At 43.0% G+C, this 22,083-nt stretch overlaps 1 protein-coding gene across 1 annotated transcript in view; it reads left to right on the forward strand.

The window, feature by feature from the left end:
• The first annotated feature begins 1,720 nt into the window (after positions 1–1,720).
• Positions 1,721–22,083, forward strand: part of MIPEP (mitochondrial intermediate peptidase) — a 190,195-nt gene continuing 169,832 nt past the window's right edge. Inside the window, exons 1-5 of the mRNA XM_046664650.1 lie at positions 1,721–2,028; positions 5,183–5,356; positions 8,736–8,824; positions 11,557–11,643; positions 19,577–19,640. Of these exons, the coding sequence (XP_046520606.1) occupies positions 1,840–2,028; positions 5,183–5,356; positions 8,736–8,824; positions 11,557–11,643; positions 19,577–19,640 (603 nt within the window). The 5' untranslated portion in view covers positions 1,721–1,839. The remainder of the gene's footprint in view (positions 2,029–5,182; positions 5,357–8,735; positions 8,825–11,556; positions 11,644–19,576; positions 19,641–22,083) is intronic.

Below are 22,083 nucleotides of genomic sequence, written 5' to 3' on the forward strand. Positions count from 1 at the left end.
AATAGAGGCAATGCCTGTGCTAACGCCCTTCTATTTAGGAACACAACTGTATAGGCTGAGATAGGAATAAAGGAAACAATGTAACTCATGCCCAGGACACAGGATAAGCTCTTGTAATTTTTTTTTTGCAGGGCAAATATAGATGAGATGTAAATCATGTTTTAAAGGACTTTAGAAAGAGACACTTGCCGGGTGGTGGTGGGGGAGAGGCGTCCGATGTGCCGTTGGGGGTTCTTTTTCATTGGTTGTCTGTGCACCTGGACTGCAGTCTTTAAAAGTCTAACTCTGCCAGGCTCTCTAATTTAGCACAAGTCATCATCCCCTGAGGACGTTTTTAGGGTTAAATGCTTGCATAAAAAATGGTTAGGTGTCCTGGTATAAAAACCATTCTGGGCTAAAGAAAGGCTCTCAGGTTTGGAACTCTTTTTTAAAAAATATGATAAAATAAGCACTTTTGTCAAATATATTGATGAATTTTCTTTTTTACATGACACATTTGACATCTTTGTAAGGACCTGCTATACAAGCATTCGGTCTGCAATGTGGGGTGGCTGCCCTAAGAAGCAACTGGTTACAGAAAATGCGATATTAATCAACATGGAGTTAGAAATTCGGAGATTTTAAATAATTTTAAATCTCTGATTAAAAAATCAGTCGAAAATGAAATCACAACTTACCACATATACACAATGAAATAGAATTTATAGTTAAGTTATAAAGAATTGTATAGGTACACAATGGTACTTGTCTTAACTAAATTTTAATTGTTACTTATCATTATCATGTGGGCTTTTTCTCCCTACCAGGCTAAACTGAAAACAAACTCCATTTAAAGCTACATCGTTTGGCGGGGGAGGCGTGGGGTTAGCAGCTATCTATAGGGAGCACGACCACTCGGCCTTCGCTTCTGGTTCTCTGGAGCTTTCAAGACTCTCAGCACTGCTCGAACCCAACAAGCAACGCTGAAAGGAGCAGAGCTTCCCCTGAGCCCAAACATTCAGGCGAGACACAGCGGGGCCGGGACTTCAAACAACGGGCATTAAGGACACGACCTGCGGTTCGCCGTGGAATAAGGAGGTCCACTGAGCTCCTGTCCCGCCGCACCAGCCGCAGCTCCGGCACCGGGGCGGGCGGGCCCTGCTGCAGGCGTTTCCGGGGCGCAGCGCCCCCGCCCCCCGGGTCCCGGCCCCCGGCCGCTCTCGGGCGCCTGCGGCCGAGGCCCCGGCGCAGTCGCATTCCCGCTCCCCTCCTGCCCCGCCCGAGTCTCTTCCTTCTCCTCTTGGTGACCGAAGTATGGCGAAATCCTCCCTCCAAAGTTTGTATCGTAGACGATGGTGACAACTTTACAAGCCAAAATAAATAAGGATTCGCTGGCAGTTTACTCGGTTCCCCACAGCCGGAGCTCTGGGCGGGCACCGTGCATCTGACCTCGCCCATCTCCTGGAGCGCAGGCCGAGGGCGCCGGCCGCTCGGCGGGCCCGCCAGCCGCCTTCTCCGGAGCATCAGCGCCACTCCGAGAGAGCTCGGCCCGCAAGGGGCGTCCGCCCGCCCGCCCGCGCGGTCACGGGGTCGACAAGGGCGAGCCTCGGTCGTTCCTGACTCCAGGCACACGGGGGCGCGAGACCGCAGTGGCGGCCGAGAAGGCGGCGGGGCGCCGCTCTTGCCCTCGGGGCGCCGACGTGCCCACGTCCTGAGGACCCGTAGCGCCGACCCGGAAGCGCGGGCGTCACGTGTCGCGGCGTGCGCCGCTGCCTTGGAAACGCGGCGCGCGTGCTCCCCGGCGGAGCGGCCGTGCGAGGCCGGGCCTCGTGCCGGGGGAAGGGGCTGCTCCGGACCGCGATGCTGTGCTCCCGAGGGCTGGGCGGCCTCCGCGCCCGGGCAGCGCCTCTGCGGCCGGGGCGAGCGGGCCTGGGCGGCCTCGGAGCCGGGATCCGGGCCCGGGGGGTCAGCACCAGCTGGTCCCCGGTGGGCGCCGCCTTCAATGTCAAGCCCCAGGGCCGCCGCCTGGACCTCTTCGGCGAGCGCCGGGTGAGCGGCGCGAGAGGGGGCACCCCCTGGCCCCCAGAGATCAGCTGGCCCTTCTCCACGTGGCTAGCGGGGATGCGGGCAAGGTCGTTTGGTCTGGGAGGAGCCAGGCAGCGAACCCACTTGGTACAGTAGGGTGTCGTTTGCTGTCTTGGTGACCTTGATCTCTTTGAGGGGTTGTTTTAAAGCGGGCGAAGGGGCCTTTAGTGGTCCTGTCCCCAGAATATAGATCCCATGACCCGCTTCAGCGTGAGCCCCTTGCTCCACAGAACTTAAAGTAGTTCATCTTGGCGGTGGCAGTGGATTCCCCCTGCTGGTCCCGCCCTCTCCTCACGCTCAGCCCAATCCCCGCCGAAGTTCAGTTTTGCTCCAACCCTACACTTGTGCAATGTGAGGCCTCGCCCTGTGAGTTCACATGCGGTTTCAAGTGTCTTTTTCCAAGGACACACTTTCCTTCAGTCTTGTAATTAGTTCCATTGATGCCCGAAATCCCATTAATTTTTCCAGAGCTTTGGGCTTTGTTTTTGCTTTGTTTTCTTCTAAAACTCAGAGCTGTTGAGAGCAGTCTAATATCCAATACAGTGCGATGGAGTCGATCACGGTGACTTCTTCCCCCAAGAAGTCACTCACTGAATTCTTTGGTTCCTGTTTATTGTTATATCCACACGCCCAGCATGGTGTCTGGCATTTAGTAATATTTATTGAATGACGGAATTAAAGGTGAAAGGAAGGCAAACTTGAAGGGGACTTACCTGCTGCCTGTTCTATTATGCATTTGTGAATTTTGTCCGCTTTAGGTTGTTGCTTTTATTTTTGCCTTTTTAATTTCTTCATTATTTCTGCCATTGTCTTTCTTATAAAGAGGAGTCTAGGATATGGTTACAGTTAGCCTAATGATGTGTTTTCTTATTTTATCCCTGTCATTACCATTTTGTGTTTTAAAATTATTTTTGTATGAAATTTGCTACACCAACTTCCACACGGGTAAATAATGTTGGTATTAATGTAGTTGGTTTGAGGATGAGAAGAACAGCCTGTAGGTACTGAGCAGAAAGACAGAGTAAGCTCGGTTTTGGGTGGATGAATTATAACTAATTTTAGCTTTATTAATTTTTCTTTTGTACATCATGATTTTATGTACCGATATCAGATTTTCCAATATGTGCATTGTTTTTTGACTAAAACAAAGAAAACTCCCCCCCAAAGGTTTATGTAGTTTTTTAGCATTACCTTAACTGGTAGCCTGAGGTTTAGAATTCCTAGGAGTCGTGTGGGGAGGTGTGCTGGGCAGTGAAAATTAACAGTGTACTTGAATCAAGTTAAATCACTGTAAAGATCAAATTTATTTTTGGTCCCCGTTCTACTGTTTCCCCAATTGTCTTTATTTTCTTCAACTTCTTAATATATTTTAAGAAGAATTTAACAGGGGCTGGCCCCGTGGCCAAGTGGTTAAGTTTGTGTGCTCCGCTTTCGTGGCCCAGGGTTTCGCCGGTTCAGATCCTGGGCACGGACATGGCACTGCTCAACAAGCCATGCTGATGGTGGTGTCCCACATGCTACAACTAGAAGGACCCACAACTGAAAATATACAACTATGTACTGGGGGGCTTTGCGGAGAAAAAGGAAAAAAATAAAAAAATCTTAAAAAAAAAGTAAACTTCTTGCATCCCTTCTTGCAGAAGCAGTAGGCCTTATCAGGCCTGAAAGTTTTACCTCTTGGTATTTCCCAAATCAACATGTTCAGCAACTACAAAGTTAATCTACAAAGTTAAGCATCCGGTCCATTGCTTTCTTTCATTCCTGAGTTCCTCAGCGTGTTAGGCACTGTTGGGCAGCTGGTTAGATGAAGTGCAGGGCTCCTACCTCTAGGAGCTCACCTTCTCAGAAGAGAAGACTTCCAAACAGATAAATTGCAGTACAGAAGTCTGGAAAGAGTGGGGGCTTTAGAGATAGATGGAGCAGGTTCAAGTTCTCTCTTTCCCGCAATTAATGACCTCAGATGTTTTATTTTTTTTGGTGAGGAACATCAGGCCTGAACTAACATCTGTGCCAGTCTTCCTCCATTTTGCACATGAGACGCTCCCACACCATGGCCTGATGAGTGGGTGTGTAGGCCCGTGCCTGGGATCCAAACCCATGAACCCCGGACTGCTGAAGCAGAGTGGACGAACTTCACCACTATGCCACCAGGCTGGCCCCTCGAACATTTTTTTTTAACATCTTCAAGAGTGTTTCCTCACTTGTAAAAGGAGAGTGATCGTTCCTTTTCTAGGATTGTGTAATTTAAACGAGAGAGCCTGTCTAAAGTATATAGTACGCTGATTCGTGTGCAGTAGGTGCAAGATAAATGTTTGGGGGTTTTCTTCCTTTCTGAGTGCAATAACAAGTGTGATTGAACTGGTACAAGAAGAAGGTTATTCTCAACAGAGTAGTGATTTTTGTCTTTATCAAGATATTCAAATGCTTTTGGAAAGTATAAAGTTTGCTGCCAGTTTCAGCCTGTGACTTGGTTCAACATATTTTTTAAATCTTTCTAGAATATCTGTGTGCTCAATAATCAACTCATCCTCCCTGTTTTATAATTGTGGGATAATTGGTACTGTGTACTGGACCTGACTTGATACCCCTCAGTGTCCTAAGGACTTCACACACGCTTTCTAACCTAGTACCTGTGCCCATGCTGTGAGGTACATATGGCCGTCCCCATTGTGCCTGATGAAAAATTAGGCCTAGGAGGGGAGAGGACTCGGCCAAGCTTCCACAGCTAATAAGGATTACAGCTAACATCTGTTAAAGGCTTTTGGGTACCAGGCACTGTTAAAATGGTTTTTTAACACGTGTTATCTCATTTAAACCTTGTAACCACTTTATGAGTTACATTCTGTACTAGTCACACAGCTGGATTTTGAACCTGTGTCGTTCTATTTCTGTTTATTATAAACTAATTAAAAATTGAAGAAAAATTACGTTTTTAAAACATTTTTAGTCTAATTTATGTGGAATTTTGTAGGGAATGTCAAAGTGTTATCTGTGATCGCAGGTGGTGTAATTATATGATATACCAATGAGAACCAAGATTTCCTTTATGAAAAAAGTATACTTACTACCAAAAAATCATATTTTTAGTTACAAATTGGAACTATTCTTTGGATTTCAGGGTCTTTTTGGAGTTCCCGAGCTCAGTTCCCCAGAAGGATTTCGTATTGCACAAGAAAATGCCTTGAGAAAGACGGACTTGCTCGTGGAGCGTGCGCGCTGCACGCCCCCCGGGCCGCAGACCGTGCTCATCTTTGACGAGCTCTCCGACTCCTTGTGCCGCGTGGCTGACTTGGTAAGACGCTTGCTGTAAGACTTGAAGCTGTCTCTCTCCTTCAGACTATTGCAATGTACACTGAGTTGGTTAGGTTTAATATTAGACTGTAAAGTCTTAAAAACGTGAACTATTTGAGAGCTGTTGGGTGTAATTTGTTATATAGTGCAGTATGTCATTAGAAATGGAAAAAACGTAAAGGAAAAGGTTATATTTAGAACTTGTACTTTAATATGTACATTTAATAAAATATACATGTAATATATAATAAAAGAATTATTGCTTGTATGGCAAAGATTCTTCATTTGACAAGGATTCTTCTTTTATGAAAACTTCTACCAAAATTCTAATAGATCATTTATCTGTAATTTTACAATAAAATTAATCTTATGAAAAACTGGTTTTTCTAAACCTTTTCAGGAATGTCTTTTCTAATTAAAAATAAGGTTTTGACATCAAACTAATTGTATGAAAGGCTTCCTTTTCTCCCCATTTTAAAGTTGCAATAGAAGTGCACCTGGGTCTCTTCACCGACTGAGAAACCCACATCTCGATTAGTTGCATCATGAAGGCGATTTTAGTGGTGCACATAGTCCAAGATTGCAATCGCTTGTGAGCCTGTCTACTGGGTATTGGGCTAATATAGCTTTTTTTCCTAGATTCATTCAATATTGAGGCCCCACCATGTGCCGGGCACTGTTCTAGCCACTGGGAATGCAGTCTTGAATAAGACACAGTCTCTGACTTCATGGCGCTTACGTTCCGGTGTTGACGTTTTTTAGATCTTACCGGGCCCAGGTCCCTGGTAAGAGCCTTACCTGGAGTAAGTGATTTAACTTTCTCAGCATGTCTCCACTTTCAGATGAGGAAAGAAAGGCACTAAGAGGTGAAGTGGCGTGCCCAAGGTCACCTAGCCAATAAGTGGTGGAGCTGGGCTTTGAGTCCAGGCAGTGTGGCTGCAGAACTCATGCTCTTATCTGCTCTTCTGTACCCTTCCAGGGGCTGGCTGGCTGCTCTGGTCAGATGAGCAGGTCTTCTTTGCCTCGAGAGGGTGGCAAGTTGGTTAGCCTCCCCATCTTTTAAAAAAGAGTTTGTTTTTAAAATTATCATACAGTAAAATTTACTTCTTTTAGAGGGTGGTATGGTTCTATGAATTTTAACTCATATACTCATGTAGCCCCCACCACAGTCAGGGTGCATAACTGTTCCATCACCCCAAACAAGTTCTCCTTACAGCCACACTCACCCCTCACCTCTTACCTCTGGCACCTACCCCTCTGTTCTCCATCCCTGTAGTTTGTCTTTTCTAAAATGTCAGAGAAATGAAATCATATTTACCTTTTGAGACTGACTTCTTTTACCCAGCCATAACACCTCCACATCTTTGCTTTTTCCTTTTTTCAGGAAGTTTCCTTCCTCCTGTGCATGTGAATTGGGGAGTAATACCTTTCAGATCATCTTCCAGTCACTATAAGCTTCTCAGTTTTAAGGAAATTGAGAAAGTGTCTTATCTTAAAAGTTTGTTCCCAGGAGTGAAGTGAGATGTGTTTTGGGCTCCTTGGAGTCAGTTCTCGGTTTTTTGGGTCTTGATTCTGTCCCTCCAGTAGGTGGGTAGCAGATGCTTTGAATGATGGAGGAGATACGGGAGACGTACTGCCACAAAGGAGGTCTCACACCTTCTCCACTTAATTGTGTCGCTGAAATCTGAAAAGGAAAGTGTTTGTCAGTGAGTTTCATTTATGTGTGATCAAGTGTTGGCTTTTTCAGTCAAAAACTGCAGACCTCACTGTCTGTTGTCTTAGCCTTCATCTTAATTAAGCAGTATTTTAGGATATTTTCCACGTTTTGCTTTTGCTCTTCACTAAAAGATTTTAACTTCTCTGCCCCACAGCCTGTCCTATTTTTGAAGTTTTTTATATTTATGAAGTATAATAATATCATTAAAAAATTATAATGTGATTTATGTAGGTAAATCTTTGGATAAAAAAAATCCAAAGAACCTTCTTCCTTTTTCAACTTCTAAGATTTTATTTGCCAGTATGATCAATACCATTATAAGGCATTGGTTTTATAAACTGTATTTTCCACCAAGTGGTCATTTTGTTTTTTCCTTTTTTTAAAGATTGGCACCTGAGCTAACAACTGTTGCCAATCTTTTTTTTTTCTTTTCTGCTTTTTTCTCCCCAAATCCCCCCAGTACATAGTTTGTATATTTTAGTCGTGGGTCCTTCTAGTTGTGGCATGTGGGACACCAACTCAGCGTGGCCTGATGAGCGGTGCCATGTCCGCGCCCAGGATCCAAACCAGCGAAACCCTGGGACGCTGAAGCAGAGTGGGCAAGCTCAACCACTCCGCCACAGGCCGGCCCTGGTTTTTTAATACAGTTGCTGTGTAACAGTATTGTTTTCCTCATCACTATTACAAATGAGTTTTAAAATGTAGGCTGGGGTTTTGAATTTGCTATTGTACTTCCTATAATATGTAGATTAATAATTTATAGAATTTGTTGTAATTTCATATAGCTCATTTTCAGGTGCTTTAGTACTAGTGGTATTTTATTGTTGCATCACATATTGTATCACACTATGGATTTAAATGTTTTTACATTAAAAACTATTTGATAATAAAATTAGGAAATTTTACCTTGGGTGGTTTTATTTCATGTTGCAGTCACATATGTTGTCTTCTTAGAGAATGAAGAAAATACATAGTATTTTCTAGTTTCCCTGCCTTTTTCTTTTGCAATTTGCTTCAATTAACATGAAAACTAAAATCTAGTTTTACATGATTTAATTTTTTTTAAAAAAGAATTCTGGCTCAGTTCAATTCTAAGGCCGGTGTAGCGGCGGTAGCTGGGTGCTGTCTAGGCTGGGACTGGGAATCCATGTTTACTCAAAGAGCTGCAGAGAGAACGTGCCGTTGTTTTCTGCAGGAGGGCTAGAATGTAGTTAAATTAGTCTTGTAACTATAATATGTGTCTATTTTTAAAAAAGGAAAAGCCTCTAGGAGTTCTCTGGAGCCAGGCTAACGTGAGAACCATGTTGCGAGCACTTTTAAGATAGAATGTTTTAGAATATTTGAAGCAAGAGCCTGCTTTTTAAAAGAACTACAGAGTTAGGAAGAATTCATTTGGTGTTGCTATTTGAAGGAGAAAAACTTTTCTAAAGGTTAGTGAAAGTGTTTTCTCTGGAATGAAACAAACGTGGTTCCAAGGATTAACAGAATTAATAAGTGTTCAGAAAGAAGCGCTTTGCCCTGCTAGTTTAGGAAAATGTCAGTAATGGAAACGCATCGGTCAAGCCAGATGGCACATTTTAAAACACAGGTTTTTATTTTTGCCCTCAGATCCTGGAAGAAAGCTTTCCATCAAATTCCCTCTTGGTTTTGTCTTTCCTCTTAGGCTGATTTTGTGAAAATTGCTCATCCTGAGCCAGCATTCAGAGAGGCGGCGGAAGAAGCTTGTAGAAGCATTGGCACCGTGGTGGAGAAGTATGTTTCGTTCCCCCTTCGTTACGGCGTCGGGTGACACGTTTCCTGCGTTTGTGCTCTAGGAAGTGTGTCTGGAGGCTCGTCCTGTCCCGCCCCACAGGCTGGGGCCCTGTGTGTGCTGCAGCCACTGCTACCCAGGCTGGGGGGGCGTTGGCGAGGCCTGGGCGGCCACCGCTCACTGCTTCCCGCACTTGCAGTGTGAGTGGGCTAGCTGTTTATCTATTCTGTCGCGTAGTTTCCTTGTCTGTAAGTGGAGTAATAAGATGATTTGCCTCTTAGAATTGTTTTCAGGAAAATAAAATAATAAATACTGAGTGCTGATAATGGTGTCAGGTGTATAGCAGACATCCAGTATCCTTGTCATCATGGTTATTGCTTACAAGAACTAAGGGTATCTTGCTTGGTGTCTCAGTGGCAAGTTGGAGACTCCAGCTGATCGTGTGATTAAATTGCAGTTGCACTGACAGCTGTGGGCCAAGGGCAAGAAGCCAGCGTCTCTACACAGGGGTCTTGCAGCCCTGTGGATTGGGATGGGGGGTCTAGGGAGATCATAAAACTATCCAAGAGGGCAGAGACTGTGATGAAGTGAGTTATTTTAAAGTGATTTTGAGTGAATTTAAATATTTAAAGCCATTTATGAGAGCTCCAACGTGCCTGTTAATAACTTGGACAGCGCTGCGTTCAAAGCGCTTGGGCGGGTCACGCTGCGTGTGTCCAGAGCAGGTGAGAGTGCTGGGCCTGGCGGGTGGGCTTCGGGTCTGGTGGGATGGCTGGAGGCCGAAGCTCGCAAACCGGTGGTTGGAGGAGGAGGGCGTGGCTTCTCTAGTCTGACAAGGCTTCCCGGAGGACCTGACGCTTCAGGCTGTGCTGCTTGTACCCCACTGAGCACCGTTTGCTCTTTTTGGGACCATGCATGTGGTTTTTCTTATCGCCATTGAAAAATCACCTCGTCGAAGAGGATAAACTGGTCCCTGCACAGTCTGGATGCGGGGCATGATGATGGGCTGAGACTGGGAGACTCCTTGGGAGAAACAGCGTTGCCTGGGGAGAGCTCGCCCCAGGAACTGACTCAGAGCTGCCGGGTCACCTGCCTGAGGCGCCCTGAAGGCTGTGTCGTGCCCGCATTTATATATGCTTCTGGTCTAAAGGACATGGGCTCTTAATTTTGTGGGAAGACAGTGGGAAACCATAATTGGCAGTGAAGTGTTGTCAAGAGTGTCTGTGCAAGGTCCTCGCTTCACTGGAGAGCACTTCAGTCTTCTGTTCTTCATGGCACTCTGCTGCTGCTGCCCTGAGGCCTGCCTGGGACAGGAAGGTCGGCTCAGGAAGCCGCTGGCAGGGCGTCACTGGAGCTGTGCTCTCGGTTCTCACGAAGCCCTGTGACTCATTTTCTCCTTTGGTCTCACTGAGCCATATCTTCACTGCTTCAGGTGATCTTTTAGGTGCGTGTGTAGAATTGATTTATTTTCCAGTAGTGGAAAAATAGCCTAAAATTAGATGTGTTTGTTTAGAATTCATGCTGAATATAGACTTAAAGTATAGACATTATCTTGGGGTCTTAGAACATAGAACAATGTGAGAGATTTGCTCAGACTTCTGAAGAGGATGCAGTGTAGGCGTCCTCGTGGAGTAGCTCCTGGTGTGAGCAGGCCTGGAGGAGGAAGCGCCCACAGTGACTTTGCCCCGCTTTCCTGCCCTTCCTGTTGAGAGTTTTTTGGTTGGTGGTGACCGCCTCAGTTCCCTTGGTGTTTGGGGTGGCCCATGAGAACCATGGCAACAGAAATCCTTCGCCTTCTATGAAACTGCAGGTTATTGACTGTGAGCTGACCAGGGAACCAGACCATCCTTGAGTCCCTGAGTGGGAATTGGTGAATGGTTCTTACAACCGCGCCCTTCCCTGAGGATGCGCCAGACGGGGCTCAGATTGCATCTAGAAGCAGCTCACTGCTTAGCCATGGGAGCGCCAGAGCTTTTGGCATCCAGGGAAGAAGCACTGAGGGCCCGAAGCGGTGCCCCGAGTTAGGCTGAGAGCAGTACTCAGGTTGGGGGCCAGGGGCAGGCTGGTACGGCCACCTAACAGCAGCTCCGTCTGTTCAGGCGGGGAGTGCGCACTGTACACACATCATCTTGTTTGACCCTTGGACGACCTGAGGTCTGACAAGCTGAAGGAGTTCTGTAACTTGCCCGAGGTCACAGGAGGAGTAGGGCTGGTGGCGCAGCCTGGGGCGTGGCCCCAAAGCCTGTGTCCTTGAGCTCTCCTCACAGTGTGGGCCTGCGCTCACCTGGATGATCAGAGGTAGCCCCGGATCTAGGGTACATACTCCATTCAGGACTACACAGTCTCCACGTTTGTTTATCCTCCCTCCTGTTCTCATGCCTCTTCTTTACTAAAAAATAATGGCCTTTGGCATGTTGCTAGTGGGGAGTGGTTCGCAGTGGCAGTGGGGTCAAATCACCAGTTATGTTCCTCCCCTCCCCTCTTTCCTGTCTGCTCTTCTGGCCCCAGCTGCAGACTCTTGCTTTAAATGTATCCTTTTACCCTTCAGAACAGTTAGTACCTTAACGCTTGGCCTAGCCGACTGCTGTCCCTATGCTAAGTAGGGTTATGCGAGTCCTAGTCCCAGTGGCCTCTGGACCTGTGTATGTCAGAATTTGACATCATTCTCTTGATGTAAAGTTAAAAAGAAAGTATTAGAAAATCATTTAATTTTTATCATTTGTAATTTTTCTAGGTTGAACACAAATGTGGAATTGTATCAAAGTTTGCAAAAATTACTAGCTGATGAAAAGCTCATGGATTCGCTTGATCCAGAAACCAGGTACTCAATCGTTTCATTCCTTGCGATTGTGACAGTAGAGTGCGAACAGGAGACCACGCCCACCCCCCAGCCCGCGTTTCCGCCCTTGCAGCCTTCAAATAGTAGCTTCTCCATGATATTTGTACCAGGTCACGCTCCTTCCTCTTATCCTGCTTGCTTTTTCTTCTTAGTCCTGATCCCTTCCAGCATTGTCTGACCTGTTTGTTAATTTGTTTATCATCTCCCCACCTCGCTAGACGGGAAGCTCCTTGAGGGCAGGGACTTGGTCTGTTTTGTTCACTGCTGCATGCTCAGCGCCTACAACAGTTCAAGGCCTGTGGTAGGTGCTTCACCAATGAATGAAGTCCTATAAACAGTTGGTATTTACACTTAGCTTCATGCTTAAAATTCCATGATTATACCACCAGAAGATGTAAGCAAATTGATTGTATTTACTGGGTGGATGTCAAGATTCTTGAAGTGATTTGCTTTGGTTCATTAGATGACATTTATTAATCTGAATTGAAAAGGCCTAATTCCTAAGTCAATACGTAGAAAATATTTGATGTAGGATTTTGGATATCATATTTCTTTGCTCAAATTATTTATTTATTTTTATTTTTTCGGTGAGGAAGAGCTAACATCTGTGCCAGTCTTCCTCTATTTTGTATAAGGGGTGCTGCCACAGCATGGCTTGATGAGCAGTGCGTTGGTTCACACTGGATCTGAACCCATGAACCCCGGGTTCCTGAAGCAGAGTGTGCAGACTGCACCACCATGCCACCAGCCAGCCCCTGCTCAAATTTATTTATTTATAAAATAAGTATAGTAGGATTTGTCATTAACTTGACTGTGTATTATTTGTCTTGTAGCACAGAGATTAATACTTTTCTTACCTGTCTGTACTTGTTTATCTCCTTTTATTTATGGGATACTCACTTCCTTTAGATCCATGATTCTCCCTCCTCCTGCTTTCTTCTCTCCTCTCTGTCTCCATTTGTGGCTTTGACCCATGTGAAGCTCTGTGCTGCAGGGATGGGTGGACGGTGGGTCAGCTGTGTTAATCTGGTAAACGGGTTCCAGGCTATCTGAATAGCGCAGTGAGGCTGTCTTTGAGGGACGATTTTCACGTGACTGCCTGATGTGCAGATATTGGTTCGGTCTTATTTCTCTTCATTGATCCTGGCACTTAGGACACTAGTAAAGCTAGCTGTACCATCAGAATAGTTCACCTTTATTATAATTTTAGGCCTGAGCTTTATATTGCCTTCATTAGCAAAACAAGTAAAAGTTGAATGCCTGCTAATTGTGCCAGATTTGTACTCAGCTAGTTCTGACTTTGACTAGCAACAACAGGTTATTCATAATCTGACTTTACTAAAAGTTGACTTTTCCATATTTAATGTGTAAAAATTGTAGTGGACTAGCAGACCATTTAAGTACAGGGGCCTTGTGCTAATAGGATACATACCACATTTCTAGATGTTCCCAAAAATCCCAATGGGATTTTTAAAATAACAAAATGATAAATATACTGGGAAAAATAAGATAGAGTATCAGTATTCTATTTTTTTTTTTGAGGAAGATTAGCCCTGAGCTAACTACTGCCAATCCTCCTCTTTTTGCTGAGGAAGACTGGCCCTGAGCTAACATCCGTGCCCATCTTCCTCTACTTTATATGTGGGATGCCTGCTACAGCATGGCCTGCCAAGCGGTGCCATGTCCGCACCTGGGATTCGAACTGGCAAACCCCGGGCCACCGAGAAGCGGAATGTGTGCACTTAACCACTGCATCACTGGGCCAGCCCCGAGTATCAGTATTCTAGAAAGGAAAGGTAACTTGAAAGTGAGAGGAAACAAGAATGTGAAAGTAACGATGATTGAAATTTCATGGCACTTGTACACCATCAAGAATGTTGGCTAGAATCCAGAAAGAACCTTGCATATGGTAGCGCGTAAGATGATGTCTAGAACAAAGAATATAGGGTTAATGAATTACCTTGTCAAGACAAGTTAATGTAGAGAAAAAAATCATGTAAATTGAGTAGATAATCATTTTATTCTTAGATGTGTTCTTTGCAATGCTAGTTCTATGAATTTTTCAAAAGTATTCTGAGAAAGATTCCATTGGTCAGTAAGTTTGGCAGTCTGACATATTAAGTATTTTTCTCCTTTGAGAATTTTAGTATATTAGAGTCTCTGAGAAGCCCAGGCATAAAGAAACCTGTTTTACGTGGTGTTTTTGAAAACCATCAAGAGCTTTCTTGTATGCAAAGAGCAAACACATTCTTCAGAAAATATAATGAGGGCCGGCCCGGTGGCGTAGTGGTTAAGTGCGCACGTTCCGCTTCGGCAGCCCAGGGTTTGCAGGTTTGGATCCCTGGTGCGGACGTGGCACCGCTTGGCACACCATGCTGTGGTAGGCGTCCGACATATAAAGTAGAGGAAGATGGGCACGGATGTTAGCTCAGGGCCAGTCTTCCTCAGCAAAAAGAGGAGGATTGGCAGCAAATGTTAGCTCAGGGCTAATCTTTCTCAAAAAAAAAAAAGGAAAAAAGAAAGAAAATATAATGAAGGGAAAGTCCCAGTGGCAAGAGCAACAAAGCTGTAATATACGTTGGAATAAACTCAGCAAGGCAAAGACTGTGGAACCTCAGGATGCACACACACACAACTGGGACGCATGAAAGATGATGATATTTAAATAGAGAAACATGCTGTATCCTTAGATAAGAAAGAAGAAGGCTCAATTGTGTTCTGTACTGGTCTGTAAATTTAATGTTATCAGTCTATATCTAAAGAAGATATTTTTCTTACTTAAAATGATTTTGAAGTCATAGACAATAAATATGCCAAAGTAGGCAGGAAAAATCTGGGAAGAAAAGTCCTGAAGAGGGACTTGTACTAGATAGACATACTGTAAAAATATTGTATTTACAGGTGCATTATGCTTATAATAGTCAATTAGATCAATGAAAGAATAGAGAAATTTCAGACACAGACACAAATATATACGACTGTGTTTAGTATGTGGTGGAAGTGTCAGATCAATAAGCAAAGTCTTGGTTTTCAATAAAAAATGTTAGGCCAGTGGACAGCTATTTTGGGGAAAAAGTAGATTGATTAAAGCTTTAAATATTTTTAAAAAAGAAATTATAAAAGTACTAATAATCTTGGAATTTGGAAGGTCTTTCTTAGCATAACATTAAAGTCACACCACAAAAGAAAAGATTGATTTGATTATATAAAAACTGCAAACTTTGGTATGCCAAAACCTTTCCACGGTCAAAGTCAGAATACACAAATGGGACAAATGTTACTTACATGATAAAGGATTAATACATTTATTGTGTTAAGAGGCCTTGCAAATTACTAAAAAGAGAAAAAAAGTGAATCTTTATAGAAAAATGGGTAAAAGATTCTCTTGTGAAACTCTCATTTCACAAAGTATGGAATGGCAACAGATGGCCATTAAGCTGATAACAATGTAATGAGCGTGAAGGGGTGGCTGGAGATGGGGCCTCTGGAATTAGACTGAGTTGGTTGGATATTGGCTCTGTAGCTCTGCACACCTTAGTTTTCACCTCTCTAAGAGGAGAATAAAAAAGTACTTCATAGGATTATTATGAGGTTTAAATGAAACAATTAATGTAAAATGCATTCTTGGTATCTGGCAAATAGTAAATGGGACCTACCACCATTAAAGAAAGATAGCACAAAGCGAAGAGCCCATCAACTAATAAGGTTGAAATGCAGTAAGATTAGTGTTTTAATGGTTTGGGATGATGGGTCCTCTCTAGTTAAGTGTAAACTAACAAATCTTTCTGGATGACAATTTGGTAGTATATTATCAATGTGCATACTTTTTTTCCTTTTTTTTTGTAAAGATTGGCACCTGAGCTGACGTCTGTTACCAATCTTTTTATTTTTTGTTTTTTTAACTTTATTATTATTATTTTTTTGAGGAAGGTTAGCCCTGAGCTAACATCTGCTGCCAATCCTCCTCTTTTGCTGAGGAAGACGGGCCCTGAGCTAACATCCATGCCCGTCTTCCTCTATTTTATGTGGGACACCTGTCACAGCATGGCTTGACAAGCAGTGTGTAGGTCTGCACCCAGGATCTGAACCGGCGAACCCCGGGCTGCTGAAGTGGAATGTGCGAATTTAACTGCTGTGCCACCAGGCTGGCCTCTATTTTTTATTTTTATTTATTTTTCTTCTTCTTCTCCCCAAAGCCCCCCAGTACATAGTTGTATATTGTAGTGTGGTTCTTCTGGTTGTGCCCTGTGAGACGCTGCCTCAGCATGGCCTGATGAGCGGTGGCATGTCCACACCTAGGATCCCAACCGGCAAAACCCTGGGCCACTGAAGTGGAGTGTGCAAACCTAACCAGTCGGCCATCAGGCTGGCCCTCAATGTGCATGCCTTTTTTTTTTTTTTTTTTTTTTTTGGAGGAAGATTAGCCCTCAGCCAACTACTGCCAGTCCTCCTCTTTTTGCTGAGGAAGCCTGGCTCTGAGCCAACATCCGTGCCCATCTTCCTCCAGTCCATACGTGGGACGCCTACCACAGCATGGCTGCCAAGCAGTGCCATGTCCGCACCCGGGATCCGAACCAGCAAACCCCGGGCCGCCGAGAAGCGGAACGTGCGAACTTAACCGCTGCGCCACCGGGCCGGCCCCATGTGCATGCTTTTTGATCGATTTAATTTCTTAGAATTTATCCTAAGGAAACAGACTAGGATACAAAGATGTATGTAATAAGGATTTTTATTGTAGCATGGTTTACAGGAGTGGGAAAAATGAAAACATTTTTAGTCCATCTGATGAAACAATGTAAACATTAAAAACCATGTTTTTGAAGAATATTTAAAGATATAGAGAAATGGTCAACATTCATGATATAATTTTACAAGAAAAAGCAAGATATTAGAGTCTGTGTAGAGTCCCAGTTATTCTCAATGAGTAGTGTAACATATTGAGAGTAGGTTGGATGAAGCCAAGAGAAGGTCTTTGTTGTTGTTGGTGTTAGCCACAAGTTAATTGCCACCAAGACAGTATTTTCATGAGACCAAAGATGCTGCCTCAGCCTGTGCTTCTCAGGACAAGGGTCCCTTTGGTTGTCCCCCCCCCAGCCCGCCTGGCCCCCTGGGACAATGGATGTTTAAGAGTGAGGGAATCAATTTAGTACCCCTTATCTGTGTTCAGAAACCCAGCAAATATTTTCCAGGTGCCTACTATGCTGGGCACTGTGCTGACTTCTCTAACCATATCTATTTAGTTAGATGTGCCTTTCATAGCCTTCAAAAAAAGGAAGTAGATTGGAAGGAAATTTAAGAATTTTAATAATGTTATCTTTGGGATTAGTGATTTTAATTTTTTCATACATTTCTACAGTAAAGCTGTTATATGGTAAACCTATATTATATAATACATTAAACTTATACAATAAATTCCCATCCCCAATTTATCAATGCTTGCTATCTTTCTTTTCTCTTATTAAAACAAATAGAAAATACCTTTGCTAGAAAAGAGAGTGGTGTGTTTTTCAGGAAGGGAGGTCGATGTGACATAGAGATAATGGGGACATTTCAGGGGCTTGAGTGAAGCACCTTACGTTATTTAGGAAAGAAGGTAAATGACTAAATTATTAACGTGGTCTATTGAGTTTTCAGAATTTTAGAAGAACTTTAATTCTGTTCATTCAGGGTATATTGGCACGATAACCAGAAAAATAAACATATCCATTATGAAAAGTCAAGGTAAGACAGGAGAGTAGATCAAACATTTGAATAACTTAATTCCAGAAGAAAAGTAGTTTTTAAAAAAAAAAAAACGTTATTGACAGAAAGAGGTGTTACACTGGAGGCTGGTTCCCAGTGTGCAGCGGGATTAAAGAGAAAGAAAACAAATCTCATCAGCCAAGAAACAGCTTCCGGCACAGCATCAGAGAATTTGCGGTTCTGGAGAGCTGCTGCTAGTTGGAAGAAAAACTGAAAATCTCATGCAGAAGGCCTTTGAGAAACTGTCCAAGTATAAACTGTTTCATGTTTTTAATTATTGGGATTTGGGTGGAATTGAAATAAATAATTATCATGGTGGCTTTCACAGGTTTGTACTCTATGAATAAAGGAATAAGCTCCTACATGAAAAGCTAATCATGAGTGTTTTTCATGTTCTGCAGTACATACATTGACTTATTTAAACATTGGTGGAAGCTATTCTTTGTTCCCTCGTTACTTACTATACTTAAACATCCAATGAAGCATTTATAACCCAGGACAGTGAAGGGCTCCGACCACACCACTTTGTACCATATGTCTTCAACGCAACCTTTCTTTAAAATTCTGTGTTCAACCAACACATATTTCTGTTTTAATTAAGTGTGAAGTGAAAATCACAAATGCTGTTGGAGCTCGTCACAGAGGCGCCTGATTTGGCTGGTGGGGGAGGACAGAAATCAGAGACCTCACCATGGGGGATAGGGCCTTTCATGAGATGTCCCGTGAATCATGCCAAGGACTTACAATGTTGGGAAAGGTCATTCCTGCAGCGGGACAGGACTGGAGGCAAGGTGGCCCGTTAGGGGTGGCTCCAGGATGTCAGGGCCAGGGTGACAGCAACCTGGACTAGGATGGTGGTAGTAGGGAAGGAGAGGAGGGGTTATTTTGGTTAATTGGCCTATTTCTTTCTAATCTTTCTTCTCCTTACCACCAAATAATTAGCTGCCATTTATTGAGCAATTTTCCTATGCCAATAAATAGTGATATGCAGTTATATCTTACATTTTAGTTATACGAATATAAGCTCTGTGAGATAGACTCTTGTTTCCTGATCCCCCAGTATTTATCAGTCATACTTATTTATGAGTGATATTAGACTGTTATCTCCTGGACTAGGTTTTTTTACTCTAATGTGTTTGAAGAGCTGTTATCCAGAATACTTTCATTGTGGTTGTTTTTTTATTGTTCTAATGAAATTATTACATTGAGAAAGATTAGGGCAATCAGGTCCTGTTAAGTTTGCAGAAGCATTTTATGATCATTAAAAAATGTTGATCTTTACAAAGCATACTAGTACTAATTCCTGAAATAGTGAGGAATCTTCCCTCACAAGTCTTAAGCAAATTTAGTGCAAGGGGAAGAGGATGGTGAACTGAAGCTGATAAAGAGCCTGCTTTTTTATCGTGAATAAAAGCGGGAATAAAAGGTGGTGTTTTACATACTGCTGACACGGCGAAGGCTATTATTGGTGGTCTTCTTCGAAGTCCCCAAACACTTTATTTGTACCCCTGTTTATATCTTTTGTATTCATTCATTCCAAAAGTGTTTATCCCCTTATGGGACCATGCCTTACAGAACATACTTAAGTCTTTACCCACAAGCAGCTTAGAGTGTAGTTCTGTTAAATATAAATATAAATATGCTAAATATAAATAAATAATGGAAATAAATATGCTAGATATAAAATATAGTTATACATGTACAGGCTTACCTAGTTGCAACCAGGCAGCATGTGTGTATCCCGTGAGTACTTCTTTGGTACATTGCATATAGGATGCAGCAGATATTTTTTGAAGGAAAGGCAGTTGCACAGTTGAAAAGATGTTTACCTCCTTTGGAAAAAAGCAGCAGGTAAATTTGGCCTCATTGGAGTAATTGTCATTCTTTTGGTTCAATTTAAGGCTTATTGTACAGTTAGCCTGATGTTACGGTCCCACGTCATCCACAGGAGGGCTTAAAACCCAGTCAGCCAGCTGGGTATTGTGCTTCACTGCTGAGATGTTAAGCTCCTGGCTTCAAACACATTATCTGTGTGTGTGTGTGTGTGTGTGTGTGTGTAAACATCTGGCTTTTCGACAGTAAGTTTGAAAAAGACCAATTTATTTAACAAAAAACTAATTTTTGTTAACAATTATTATTACCTGTTTTAACCTGGGGCTCATTTTATTTATAGGCGAGTGGCTGAACTGTTTATGTTTGATTTTGAAATCAGTGGAATCCATCTAGACAAAGAAAAGGTAAATCTTTCCTCTCTGTTTTGACTCCTCTTATTTTGCTAATATTTAGTTGGTGTCTCTCTTGGTTGCAGTCCTTGTATATTGCTTGGATTTGCATATTATAAAAACTCTTGGATTGTTTATATTATAAAATTCTTCCATAGGTTGTATCTGAATGTAGTGCTGTCTAGAAGTTGGCCTATTATCCACGATAATTCAAAATTAAGATTACTTGAGACAGTTGGGTGTTTTAGATGTCCTGGAGTTAGGACGAGAGGGACAGTGTCAGGAAAGATAGGCAAGGGAGTAGGAAAGCTGATGCCCTTGAAAATGAAGGTCTGGAAGCGGAAGTGCAGGGAATGTCATTAAGACCTTGACGTAAGTGTGTGTGTTCATAGTGTACGTCTTTGACAGAGCCACACAGTTTTGTTCTGGAAGCAGTGAGCATGGGTTATACAGTGTTTGAACTGAGATGGAAGGGATGTTATACATTGTCCAGACCCCTTGTTTTACAGATCTGCAAATAAAACAAAGTGGTTTGTTCAAGTTCCCATCCTTAGTTTCCAGGACTTCTAATTCTGGCCACTGCTCTTTCTAGAACATGACATCCTAAGAAACTGAGTGCCTCATTTCAATATTAAGCTCAAGGTTGGAGCAGCAGGGGTGACTCTACCACCATTGAAAGATCTGCTCCACAGTATCTCCCCTACTTGGCTACAGCCTTGACTATTATGGTTATCCTTTTTTATTTAGATAAATGTGTTTCTCCCAATAAGTATAGTATAAAGCCAGTTACCTATTAATAGAGATTAATTTATCAGAGTATCTTGGACAGTAGGGGCAGGGTCTTGGGGATATATGTCACATATAATAGATAATATCATTTGGATCGATGCTGGGTTTGAGTAACGCTGGAGCTGCTCACATGGCACTGTGCTTATGTGGCCTTAAGGGCCCAGCATTAGACTCCTGACCTAACCCTGAGCCTGGATGTGCCTTCCCAGCAGTCCACGAGGCTGATAGACTCTGTGTAAGCTCACCTTGCTTAAAATGGACACATTTGCCCCTCTCCACGCAAGTTATTACTTCTCTGTATCAATGATACCACTATTCTCTGAGCCACCCAAATAAGATTTTGGAGTCAGTTTGTACTTTTTCCATTCCCAGTACTTTCGTATCTAAATTATCTAAATTAGTGGCCAAGTCCTTGGATTGGTCTGTAGAGCTTCTCCTGCATCTCTCTGCATCCCCAGAACAGCTCATCTTGATCCTTATCACCAAACACCTGGGCTGTCCTATAGGTCTTTGTCTTCCTGACACTCATTATAGTTAACAGCAATTAAGTATTTGCTGTTTAAAGCATATATTTCTCATTAGATCTTCATAACAGCGTTGAGGCTGATGATACTGTTATTCCTGTTTTATACGTGAAGAAACTGAAGCACCTAGAGGTTGTGTGATTTACCCAAGCTCACAGAACTAGCAGGTGGAGGAGGCTGTTACGTATGCCAGACTCCAGAGCCCGCGCCACTAGTCCTGCCTGTGGGTTTTCTGCTGGAGTCATTTCCGTCAAGCATTGATTTGATTGCTGCCTTTGGGTGAAGCTTTCTCAATCCCCCGGTGGAATTTTGTCTTCATCTGAACTCGCATTTTACTTCCTGCATGCGTCTGGCATTTATCTTTAAGTGCCTTTTATTGAAGTTGTTGTTGTTGTTAGTATTGCCTCGCTTATCTAAATTATAGGCTTCTCAAGGACAGAGAGTGCGGGTCATGTTTTTTCCAGTTTTGGACTCAGTTAAATATTGAATGAATGTATGATTAATCATCATAATGCCAGCTAATATTCCTCAAGTTTAATATCTTAGGAGAAAGGTTGCTAAGAGAGAATCTAGGTGAATAGTTTTATTATTTTATATAATCTTCATGAAAGATGTTTTTGAAACTTTACGAAAAAGTAATATGTGTCAAGTCAAGGTCGGTTTCACCAGCATTAGCCTTGTTGCTTTTATCTAAATGCATGTTCTTACAAGGACAGCTTCTCTTTGCAGCAAGTAACTCCCTGAGGACCCATGAGCATTGAAGATGCAAGCAAAGGAAACCTGTGCATTCCTCTCTTGTAACTCCTCTGTCTGTTCTCAGTGCCCCTCTAGGATGGGATAAAAGGAAGACACAGTATACTTTTTAAAACAGAAGTCTTGAAACAAACCCGCTAACGTAATCTACAAGTGTAAAGGCCAATATTTTTTCTGTGTTCTTGCCAGGTTATTTCTTATTTTTAAGGTCTCATATGAATATAACTTAAAAGTTTAAAATTGATGGAAGTATGTTGTTTTAAGCAATCATTTATAAATAACAACAATTCCATAAGAGTTCTTGGAGTTCAGTGTGCTGCATGTTTAATTATCTCAGAATGAATGAAATGACATGCCTGGCAGATTGGTGCAGGCACAAAGTAAACCCGGTT

Source organism: Equus quagga, chromosome 6 (assembly GCF_021613505.1).
Source record: "Equus quagga isolate Etosha38 chromosome 6, UCLA_HA_Equagga_1.0, whole genome shotgun sequence".
Classification (NCBI taxonomy): domain Eukaryota; kingdom Metazoa; phylum Chordata; class Mammalia; order Perissodactyla; family Equidae; genus Equus; species Equus quagga.